At 41.2% G+C, this 12,842-nt stretch overlaps 1 protein-coding gene across 1 annotated transcript in view; it reads left to right on the forward strand.

Moving 5' to 3' along the window:
- Positions 1-12,842, forward strand: part of nr5a2 (nuclear receptor subfamily 5, group A, member 2) — a 66,338-nt gene that overhangs the window by 31,049 nt on the left and 22,447 nt on the right. Inside the window, exon 5 of the mRNA XM_083969636.1 lies at positions 8,686-8,805. Coding sequence (XP_083825762.1) covers positions 8,686-8,805 — 120 coding nt within the window. The remainder of the gene's footprint in view (positions 1-8,685; positions 8,806-12,842) is intronic.

Below are 12,842 nucleotides of genomic sequence, written 5' to 3' on the forward strand. Positions count from 1 at the left end.
TTCATGTCAGGCCTCTCACTGGTCTGTTCTCTTGCCTTATTGATTTTTCTATCTTTCATATGCTTATGCATCAAGTAAAAACGGAATAGGAAAGTTTGGGCATGGTTGGTTCATCCTCAAATCCCTGCGCTGATATCAGACAGTGAAGAGGGTTTGTTGCCATCGTCAGCGACCTTGAGAAAACGAGACGTTCTCCCCCCTGCAACACACAGACCCACTGAGATACTTTGTTTTTCCTGCCTCATGAATGTCATGCCAGGCTTCTTGCGTATTCTCACAGATATGTGTGAGTAAGTGCATTGGTGTATGTGTGCGTACACTGGTTTAAACTAACGAATTAACCTTGCAATGATCCATTATTTTTACCTGTAACAGCTGTTGTATCAAGACTCTTCTGCATCTCTGTTTTTTATTTATCACATACTTTCATATTTATTAAGGACACAAACTGTTACACTGGTTTGCTTAGGTGTGCAGCTACTGAGTTTCCTGTATCAGCAAAGCAGGAAGACCTTATTAGGCCCACTCATCTTGACAAGGCTCAGGACAAAAGGATGCTGTGTGGAATGAAAGGACAGATGGGGGGAGGGAAAGGCGGGAAAGAGAGCATGTCCAATCATTGGCTTGGATTTTGTTTTGCCCTTCTACCACAATCCTGGGACAAGAAGAAGATGAATGTCATGAATATTATTGGGATGTGTAGACAAATGAGATCTGAGGATCTGAGGAGAGAGTGAGCACGGCCAATCGAAAGCGGAATGTTCCTCGGGGTCAGAGGTCAGCCCCCAGATTCTGTTATGCAGTCACCGTGGGAACCGATCAATCTCAGTGCCCCAGTGGTATCGATCAGACGTGGGCACATGCACACGTGGACGCTCACTTAGACACAGTGTAGCATTCTTTCTGACACACAAACAGCATTCATTTGCTCTTACTAAACATCCTCTGCCCCTTTCTGTCTCTACCTCTCTCCCCCTTTAACAAACACACACAAAATACCTGGAATGCATTTTTTTTCTTACCCATAGTTAACTTAAGTGGGGGGGAAAAAACTTACTTTGACTATATTTGCTCATCCTTCTAGAAACAAAAATACTACATAGCTTTTTTACAAAGACTATCAATGCCTTTGTCATTAGAATGAACACTAAAGGACACTGCTAATATTCAACGCCTTCTTTATGTTTATTGATACTGAAAAAACACATTCCATTTGAAAAATTCTATCAACTAAATGCCACATAACTAATGGTTTATTCAAGGACATGAACGGTTTAGCATTTAAGTCCAAACTGATTTTCTACTCACATACTACTATACTACTATTGAGCTCAAATATTATTCATGCCATCCTCTAATGCCAAAAAAAGAAAAAAAACATGGCGATTTTCATCCTTAGCTCCCTCATGTGCCAGAAAGTGTTTGCCTTAGTTCTGAGCTGCACACATAATCCACTTGTTTACCACAGCAGTTTTCATGCACAATGCACCACATATTTTCCACACCAGTCTAACCTCAGCATTGTGTCCTATAAACTAAAAGTTATTCTGCGGACTGAAGGATTGTGTGTTCTCTGTTGCCTCATATTCTCTTTAAAAGCTTGCTGTCAAAGAAAAGCCACATGACTTTTACAGATTGCTCCACAGTGTCCCGAGTGAATACATGCTGTTGAAACACTGGTAGTGCAGTGTTTGAAATATTGATTGAATAGTACATGGACCTGTTTCTAAAGCTTTAAAACTGACTAAAATGCACAATCCCAAAGAGGAAGATGAGTTGTTTTTTTCTTTCACAAAAAGAATTGTTAAAGTCAGAGAAATGCTTCCATTCAGACAGAAGGCCTTCTTGTGACAACGGTGATATTTTCTGAGCTCAGAGAGATGCCTGTGGCATCTCTATAGCTGTTTAGGGACATAATAACAGTCTAGGGTTTCTGTGTGCTCAGTTGGAGATAAATCCACAGGCATTCTACACTACCTGATATGTTGGATTAGAGATACATGCAACCAACAAACAGGTGCCAGTGACATGAAATGTTGATGAGCATGCACGCAGTCATATACATGTCATATACTGTATACATAGCGTGCATTCACACTGCAAATCACAGTGAGTGGTATCAAGCTGATATTAAGTCTGCTAGCTTTATGCAGATATGCATATATGTGTCTGTAAATACCTTCATTTGCGGTTTTTGTCTTTGACGGCAGAAACAAAAATGGGTCCATGTTGGTTTGAATTGTACTACATTAAAAAGACTAATCCAACCACTTTAACCACAGTTAAATAAACAAATTAAATGTTTAGTTTTTCCAAATATGAGTCTGACTCATATTCCTATGAGAATGTGTGAATATAAAAAATATGTACAAAAAGGCATAGAATATGTGGTTAAAGTAAATGAGTCATCATTAGAAAAGCAGAACAAGAGTTTGTCTTTAGTGGTTGTAATTCAATGACTGTATTCACACAAAAAACATCCATTATTTCTATGAACAGCACCCTCAAGTTTTTCTGTAACCATTGCATGAACATTATGGTACTAGGCAAAGGCTTTCCTCAACCAAACTAATGAAGGTCAAACTGGTATTTAATATTGTCCAGGTAGAAAAAGCTTTTAATTGTCTTTCATTTGTAAATGAAAGAATATTGCGTGTGTTTGTGTGTGTAGGTCAGTTTACTAACATAACGGGTGACCAACAGGTGTATGAGTAGTAGTATACTGTACTGTAGCTGCTGCTTTACACTCTTGTCTGCTGGCTGACAAATGTAGTTTTACTGAAGCTTAGTTGTTCTGCATATTATCACCAATATTATCATTCTTCTCTTCAGCTTGCCCCCCCCCCCACCCACCCTCCGCCCAAGCTAGCAGCGCAACTGGCCACCTGCTCATTTTCCCAGCGTTCTTATCACCCCGCAAACCTTAGCATTGACATCCATTTGGACTTTATGCCTAAACAAGATAAACAAGAGCTGGTTTGGGGGAGGGGGAAGGGGGGGGGGGGGGGGGGGTGCATTCACTTGTCCAGTCCGTAGAACAGGAACAAGAACAAGTACATGGACACCCGAAGCCCACCTCTCCCAACCCACCAGGTCACATAGCTGGAACATCCCAGGGATTTAGTCACACACGCTGATATTATTTTCTGGTGTACGCAACTCTATTTGCGGCTTTTGAAAGTTATAGCGGCTAAAAATGATTTGCCGTGGTATTTGGTTGGCATTTGCTGCTTTATTTGACCTCAAATAAGACACAGGTTTGAAGATTCTCAAGAGTGAGCGGATATTTTTAAAAGGATTATTTAGCTCCTTTGTAATTTGGTCTTTGTTAAGAGACAGCAGGATGGATAATAGGCAAATAGACTGGTAATAAAATTTTTTAGCTTAGGTCAACAGGGCTGCATGTGCTTCCACAAGAAAAAGTATGAAGCACCTCATGATTTGTGAAACGCTGATGACCAATTAGCTGAACAAAATCCTATTGTTGGCGATGGAACCCCACACTGAGACTCTTTTCAATTAAATTACCACGCTAAACTGGAAATGAGCTACAGTACGTTCAAGCACGGCATAATTAAGTGTTCGCAACACTCTGAGAACAACAGGCGCTGTTCTAGGTGAATTAATGCCTGTTCCCAGGTGAATACAGGGCCTGTTTGGCTCAAGGCGAACAGATGCCAAGACAGGACTGCACCAAAGGACGGCTGCTAGAGACGCATGAGCATTGATGTCAGCTTCAAACCTCACCTGTAGTACTCGGAGACAGCATTGATTCTTGTCCAGCAGAGAGAAACGGAAAGACAGAAGCGCAGCTATTGTTTATGTACAAGTCGTTTGAGGCAGATAAACTCATCGTCTGCGTGTGTGTCTGTTCTCCCCTCTGCGTTAAAAAAAAAGAAGGAGAAAAAAAAGAAACATGATTCTCTCCATTCATTAAGGCTCCACAGAAGGAGATTCCATTAATCTGTTCATTAGGCCACATCAAAAATGGAACTACTTATTAAAATCAGATCCAGCTGTGTACTCTCGTTAAAGCCCGCCGTACCGTACGAAGCTTAACAATGCTCGTGGCACTAGACCAAAACCCGGCCACAAGAAAGGGGGGAAAAGATTCTACTACATTGGCCTGTTTTGACTCAACACACCATGATAATTGCTCTACTCTTAGCAGGGGGCTATGAATAAACATTACTTTTGTCAGGGAGCGTCTGAATGCTCCATTTCCAATTAATTTACATTTGCCCAGAAATGGAGGGAATACGTATCTGCTCTTAATCTCTATGTTTTATTTTCTCAATTTCCCCCAAGTCTTTTCTCATTCTCTCATTCCCTGTCTGGCACTTTCATTCCCCCCCTCTCACCCGCACTCTCTTTCTTTTTCTAACTCTCTCTCTGGAAAATCCCATTAATCTCAGCCAGTGGTTTTGAACAAAAGCTATGGGCTAAGCGATTGATCCGGGCATTGATCCCACTCGCCTGAACGATCATAAAGGTGTTAAATTGGTTTCTTGGAGGATATGTATTTTTCATTGCTGGCTGCTGCAAGTAGAAGTTCCTGCTTGGAATTTTTCTCTCTCTTTTTTTTACCCAAACACTGGTGATAATATTAAAATATTAAATAGATCACACCTTGAAAAGTAGCATTAAATGTGGATTTTGAGGCTGGTCTGAACTGATTTCTGGGGAGTGTTTTTTTCTGCATGAGCATCAACTTTAGAAGCTAAATCCTTATAATGAGTTTTGCTCTGTCCAAGGACAGGTAAAAACTTGGGATTGTCAAAATGTGCACAAAAGTGCAGAGCAAACTCCTTCATTCATATTGTTGTAAATTCTTTCATGAATTTTTTCTGTAAAGCTAATTTAGTGTTTTGAAAGGTTTTGCCATGGGTAAGTATTGAAAAGCCTCTACTTTGAGAAAAATGAACTTTAATGTTCATCGGCAGTAGGTTTAATTTAGTTTATGATGAGCATACAGAGAAAGAAACAACTGCCACTGAAAGGTAGAGGGAAATTTCAAGTCCAATATTATCTTAAGTATAAGGAACAAATCTCCCAAAGTAACTAGTAATTATGTTTATTATTAGTTTTTAAAACCGTAGAAATAAATGTGAATTACAGTGGTTTGTTTCTGTACTTTTAAGGCAACACAGGTGCTACATAAAACATGGCCAGACTATCATGAACATTGTGACAGGTAGCTGATAACATATTCTGCCCAATGTGGGTTATACATCAAGTGGGATAGAAAAGTGTTTATTTATATTTATTTATAGAATAAATGAAGACGATATATTCAATTTATTCATATTTATTATGTTTTTCATTTATTACCTTCCTTGGTTTTCATGAAGACATTTGAATTTTGCTACTCGTCCTGTTGCGGCGCCTCCGGTATTGGGCTACAAAAAAAAATACATGTAAACATGCAATGGAGGGGGAGGGAGAAAGAAACATGCTGTGCTACTGTCAAACCTATAACCATGGTCACTAACGTTTGGTTTGTTAATATTTTCAGTTTTATGTTAGTGATACAGTTAGTCATGAAATGGCAAACCGTGATAACAGTGGTAATACGTGTGTTGTCTATCACATGGCGGGAAATGGGGAAGTGAGAAACAACAACACAACAAGTTTGTTTCCTACTGAGTCGACATTGCTGGAAACAGTAAACTAGCAACTGGCAATGTTATCTTAATTTTCCGTAGGTAAGATAAGAAATGACAAACTAAATACATCATGATTTATTGCACCGTTGAGTTCAACATGCTGCTTGTTTGAACTTTGTAGTGTCATATTCTGAATAAATTCATTTGAAAGACCAGCAATCAGCCACTGGCAACCAGCCAGTGTTTTACTGACTGTGTTTTCTATGGCACGTTTATAACATCCAAGACCCGCCAGCATGAAAACACAGGACGAATCGGTCGTCAGCTCCATGTCAGAAAGTTCATACTATCTGAGCGAGCAGGCAGCAGATCTTGTAAGATCAGGCGCCATGAACGTTGCTCATTTGACAGAGCAAAGGAAGAGCTTGTCAGGGAAACAGCTCATGTCGCTGGTACTTAAAAGGTCAGCGAACTGAACCCCAACCCCTGGCCTGCCCTCACGCCTGCTTGTCTGTCACCAGTCCCCCTCTTCCAGGCGGGTGTCCCCTGCCCTCGCCTAGGCTGCTATCAGCCGCCGTCATCCCCTCTGAGCTGCCCCTCTTTGATAACCCAGGCCTCTTGTCAGAGAAGAGCTTCCAGGCAGGCAGACTGAGGACAGCCCTTTGATGAGGACCCCGACACTTGCCAGCTCCACTGACATGCAGGGGGGGTCCTTTGAAGAGCCTGGGCCTTACATGTACCCATCCTTACACACACACACACACACACACACACACACACACACACACACACACACACACACACACACACACACACACACACACACACACACAGTTACTTGTGCTTCCAGGGTCCTTAGATGGAGGGACGGAGAGGATCGAGGCACAGCAGAGAGAACTCCCTCCTTTGACTACCTTCCTTGCTCTCTGGTGGTTTTAATGAAGGCATTTGAATTTTGCTTTCGTCCTATGCTTGACACATGTATGGGACCACGGAAAAATAGATGTATAAAAACCGGGGTGGGTGGGACAAAAAGAGATTGTGATGCTGTCAAAAATGTCAGAAAAAGGTCATTGAAGCTTTGTTGTATTGTGTCAGTTTTCCACTGATAAAAGGGAGATGGGAGTTGTAGGACATTCCATGACTACTTTTTGGATTTGTTGCTGCATGATTTCAGTACATCATTGCTTTATCACAATTTGGGAACAGTTTGAGTGCAGGCGTGATAGAGGCACAGTGGTTGGGTAGTATAGTCAGAAGAAATGCTGCAAAGTGCAGTATTTATAAGAGCCAGCACAGCTACCAAAATGGCAGCTAAAGAGAGCCATACTCAGACATCCCAAGTGCCCATGTCCTCCAACAGTGCGTATGATTTGGCTTCACCAAGCCAGTGTTATGGTACAGCAATTGTTATGACTGCCTGGGAGGTAAACAGACACTGTTTTACACTGGCCCCCGATCACCAGTCAAAACAATCCTAATCAACAACAGAGAAACAGACTTGGCTGCAGCTAGTGCCCTGTCATACATACAGTACAAGCTAATAAAGTGTTTGATGCTTGTTGGCAGAGCTACAGCTGTTGACAACAAATTAGCACCGAGGATCACTACAGATTTCCACAAATTAATCCCTGTACAAATACCCCGACAGCACAAGAAGAAATTGCTTTCAGCGGCGTTCACCCTGCACCTGCCTGTTTCACAAAGTTCTAACATCGATCCACATTCTTCACTCAGCGAGCTGTGGTTGACATTGGCGATGAGCGTCACAGACAGTTCTCACAGACTCGAAGCAACAAAGTAATTCACATCACCGCAAACACCGCAGTGTGCCGAGAAAGACACATTATTCCCAACGATACCACAAAGAGCACAATGTTTGTTGACAGACAGAAAAAGGGGGGGAGAGGGAAGAGAAAGAGCCTCTCATACATTTTCCTCATTCCTTCCATCTCAATGTGGCCTGAGTGTGGCTGTGGGGAGTAATGATTAACACAACCAGGCATGGGAAGAGAGTAGCGGTTACAATAGAGGGGGTTGTTTTTGGTGCACAAACCCACCGTTTCACCTGTGTCAGCTTCCCAAGATTCACCTGGCAGGTCCCTGGGAGCCAGCGGCTGGCATTCAGGAGAGGGAGGGAGAAAAAAAAAGTTGCTACTTAATCATTATCACCTGTGGAATCACTCAGAAACTGCTGGCAATGGGCAAACAGATAAAGCTGGCAACATTGTTAAATCAGGCACGTAGCAAAGTGCTTAACTGAGTGTGGAAAGGTTCACATGAGAAAGCCTTAGAGTGTGTGAAGGGGACTTTTGAGCTTTGTGTAAGGTTGAAAAAAAAGACAATGCCCGTGGTGTGCAACTGATCAATAGCGATTGACCTGTGAGTAAGCTTACCTTGCAAACAGCTGCCTGTGATATTTTCAAGCTCCCCAGGCTGACACTGTGCCTTAACTTTTTATATTTTGAGGACAGGACACTTGACTTTATCCTTTGTTGAATCAAATATCTATAACGCTTATGAAGATACAACAAGATACATATCTAATACTTATTCAATTGTAAAACAAAAATTACAAAATGGTAAAGATTTATTTTTCTAACTCAAATCCAAAGTGACTTTAGCCACCAAATAGCCTGAGATGCAAAGATCTGATATGTTGATGCAGCGACAAATCAGCAGTTTGCAGTTTGAATATTAATTTCCCATTTAGAGAATTGGTAGACAGGATATGCCCTTATGTTAAAATGCATTGATTGGTCACCAAAGCATTGATTACAAAGATTGATACACTATTGCAACATCATTAAACAGCCATAAATATTATTTACTGACTTGTTTTACCTTTAGACAGGTTTGCTCAACATGTGCCACACAAACAACTCTCAATATTAATCTTCTCATAAGCCATCATCTTTCAACTTATGTGGCTCAGAATCCCATCTATACTGACAAACTATCCTCCACAAGGGCGAATACAAAATAAAAGGGCATGATGTACAATCTGAAGCATTGTTGCAGCTGTGTGAGAGGTGAAAATAAAATAATTGATGAAACTGATCTCTTTGTTTGTAACCAGGTGGACGACCAGATGAAGCTGCTCCAGAACTGCTGGAGTGAACTCCTCATCCTTGACCACGTCTTCCGGCAGGTGGTGCACGCTAAGGAGGGCTCTATCCTATTGGTCACCGGTCAGCAGGTGGGTTGGTTACACTCCATTCTGGAAACTGCCTCCACTTGTTTCCTTTTTTTCCTACTAAAAACCTGCCAACCGTGCATCAGCTGCTACTCAGGGGACCCTCAACATCTCAACAGTTCCCTTAAAGCGTTATTGATCACTCATCCACACAGGAGTCCCTGCCTCATTAAAAATAGATTATGGTTATAGATATAAACTAATGTCACCAGGAGAATCAATTTTGCATTTTTTTTTTTCATCTCAGTGAATTAATACACTGACAGTGTGTAAATAAAGTTACACAGGCAACAACAAAGTAAGTAGGTACTGTAGGCACAAATAAAAATGTGTTAAGTGTGATGTTTTGTTTTGGTGGAGCCTTTGAGGAAGTTGGTGGGAGCTGATGCTTGAGGTCTAAATGACACAGATCTTTGTTGTATGTGATTCTTTTTTTGCTACACACAAGCCCAAAAGTAAGCAACCAAGACAAAAGAGCAGAGGCAGAATAATGCATGCTAAATAAAGAGAGTAGATTACACATGCACAGTTATGGGAAAAACTATGCATAAAGACGTGACACTGCCCATCATGTACGGGCCTCTGACCAGTGATGTGGCTGTCAATGAGACGAAAAATAATACATTATTGATTGGTTGGCTCCTCAATAACATTTCTCTTCAACAGAAATGTTTTTACAACAATAGGCAGTGGATTAAATATTAGAACAAGGGACGTGGCCCGTCTATCGGGAAAGAGAGGAAAAGAGGGTAGAGCCAAAGAGAATGAGAGATGTTTGGGTAACAGGTGGTGGAGAGTGGGAGAAATGATAGAGGAGCGGGTCAGACAGAATAGGAAGAGGATGGTTGCCCAAGAATATCAGGAAGAAAATAAAGGGATGGGGAGAGTAGATGGAGGAGTGAGAGAAACTGAGGCATAGGACAAAGGAGAAAAAAGAAAGAAGATGGAGATAGAAGAGGAGAAAAATAAGAGAAACTGCAGTAGGGACAAGACAGCATGGCAGGGAGAAGAGGAAGAACTGAGAAAGATATATGTAAAGAAAAGAGACAGAAAAAAGGAGGAAGCAGCAAAGAGTGAGTAAGGAGCATGGGAAGAAATACATTAGGGTGATGAAGACAATGGTAAGCTGACAAGAAGAAGAGAAAAGCGAGTGAGTAGAGAGAAGCATAGGACATACGTGCAGGGAGACTAGGGAGGACAGGAGGAGAAAAAGAAAGAAAAGGAGGAAGAAGAGGGGGAATGAGATGATGAGGCAAAGAGGAAAGGGCAGTTTGAAGACCAGAAAGGAGGAGGAGGAGGAGGAGGAGGAGGAGGAGGGACTGATAGTCAGGGGAGGTGCAGGACGGCGGTTTCGTTTGCATACTTTGGTTAATGAACAGCTGGTGTTGGGGGGGTCAGTGGGGAAATGTGTGTGTGTGTATGTGTGTGTGGGTGTGTGTGTGTGTGTGTGTGTGTGTGAGACAGAGAGAGAGGGAGCGAGAGAGAGAGAGAGGCTCTGAAACAGTTCATTATCTCCTATTATTCTCTGCCTGGCCAGGGGTGACAGCACAGTGATAACACCGAGGATATGTAGACCACAATAGCAGCATCACCCATAGCTAATGCTGCATGCACACACACACACACACAATATATACGTATATAATGGCTGTTTGGGCCTGCATACTATACTGTAATAACTTAAACAATATGCATATGTAAAAATATATACTGGTCTATATGATGTCATACTGTATATTGTCATGAATAATAACATATTATAATACCTTATGATACGATTAACTCCCAGATGTTTTCCTGGTTAATTGTAGTCAAGTTGCAATTTTACATTACTTGGAGTAATTTTTCACTAAAGCCACACAACTTAAATAACTCACCAGGCCCAGTATAAAGGCATGACTCATGTGTTCTCATGTTTGAACCCCTGAACAGATAATCAGAAAATAAAAAAGCTACTGTTCTGCAACGTCTTTGATCACAGTCATAACTCTGGTCTCCTTTGAAACACAACTCCTTACAAAATACAATCAAAAAGCCATAATGAAAAGATATACTGATACTAAGGCACAAATATGGTACTTTTGATCCACAAGTCTGAACCAATTCTGCCTCAACAGCTGTAGCAGTGATACACACCTAAAACAGCACCACTGGGGGGATTTTCAAGGGTTAATCATTCTTTTGATCAATTCCAAGACAGATTAGGCAATTTGTATCACAAAAGAAGTTGAAGTTGACAAACTTCGTGTTGGGAATAACTGATCTGTCCTCGGGTTGGCAGATATTTTCACGTCTATTCAGAAAAATATGACATGAATAGAGAGGATTTGTTCAGATGGAGAGTTTAGACAGATGTTTCTCCCCTTTTGCTTTGAATCAAGCTGCTCTCGTCAGTCATATGCTGCACTCATACTGACCTTTGAAAAGAAATCCATGGTAGCAGCAGATTTACTGTTATAGCCTGTCATTTGCTCTCTGTCTTGCTCATTCTCTTGCCCTCATGTTGCTTGCTAATTCCTGTCTTTTTCAAATATTTTCTGGCTTTCGTTTGCTGCGCTGCTGCATATCATCATGTCACCAAAAGCAGTGAGAAATGGCCATGAGTAGTTTTTTTCGTTTTGGGTTTAAGTGAAGAAAGGAGGCTTGTTCTCTATCCTGTCATAAGACCAAATGCAAAGTGGAACTTGTCAGAATGCATGCAAACATGAAATGACAAAGACCGGACTGAGCTGCTGAATGATTAAACAAGGCCTTGCAGCTTTGCAACCAGTCTTCAGTATGAAAATCCAGATATTTTGATAGCACAACGCTCCTGGTGTACATGAAATTCAAATGATGAAGAAATGCAAAAACAGACGTTCCTCAGCTGGGCGCGGATTTCTGTGCTTTCAAACAAGGTACATTTTCTATCCACATCAAACCCCTGGTCCCACCTTCCACGCTCATCTTTAATGTTCAGCTAAGATCCTTCATCGTATTCATGATGGGTTAAGATTTGAAGGTTTATTCATATATTTACTCTATGTCTCTCCAGGAGAGATAATAAAGTAGTATTGATTGATTGATTGATATGCAGGTCACCAGGGTTAGTGCTAAGTCTGCTATAGCGACATTATAGCGTTTTTTTCATCTCCCTTTTTACTTAGGGCTAGGAGGCAATAACCCAAGGCATAACTATCAACAGTCCAATCCTTCAATGAAGTTATTTCATGCACAGTTGATTTTATGTAAATTGATTGACATCTTGGAAGGGGGGCAGTGTCTGCTTTTCACCGAGTCATAACTCTTACCGTCTCGAAGGTGGGAAGAGGGAAAGAGAGCGGGACAAAGGAGTTAAAGGGAGAGAGGTACAATAGTGGTGTAGTAAAAGATAAAAAGGTAAGAATAGGAGGAAAGAGGAGAGGAAAAGAGAGATTAGAAAAAACGTAGTGCATTGTTAACATTTGCTTTACTCCGACCCCTCTTCATAGAGATGAAAAACAGGCTCCAATCATCCTATTTACACAATAAATAAATTCCAAATCCAGGCTGTTTTTAATTGCAAATGGGAGCTCGCAGGGACCTTCTTCCTCCCTGAGCTTTACGAACTGCGCACGCCAACATCTACCTTCCCCTGGAAACCCTCACGCAGTCAATTATGGTAATGAATTGTCAATAAATATAAAAAATTAATACGGTCCTGCTTACTGTGAGTGGCAGCTAAGGACTTGCCTCCCAGACAAATGTGCTGCGGCTGCAGTTATGAGGTGCACCTGGAAAAAAGGTGTGTGTGCGTGTGTTTGTGTATTTAAATGGGTGAATGGGTCAGAACTAAAGAAGAGTATCTATCTATCTATCTATCTATCTATCTATCTATCTATCTATCTATCTATCTATCTATCTATCTATCTATCTATCTATCTATCTATCTATCTATCTATCTATCTATCTATCTATCTATCTATCTATCTATCTATCTATCTATCCATCCACATCTGTTTTTATTGTGCCTCAGCATCTTTCTGTTTCACAAAGAGTGAAGTCAAATCTGGCAGGTCTAG

This window comes from Trachurus trachurus, assembly GCF_905171665.1.
Source record: "Trachurus trachurus genome assembly, chromosome: 4".
Lineage (NCBI taxonomy): Eukaryota > Metazoa > Chordata > Actinopteri > Carangiformes > Carangidae > Trachurus > Trachurus trachurus.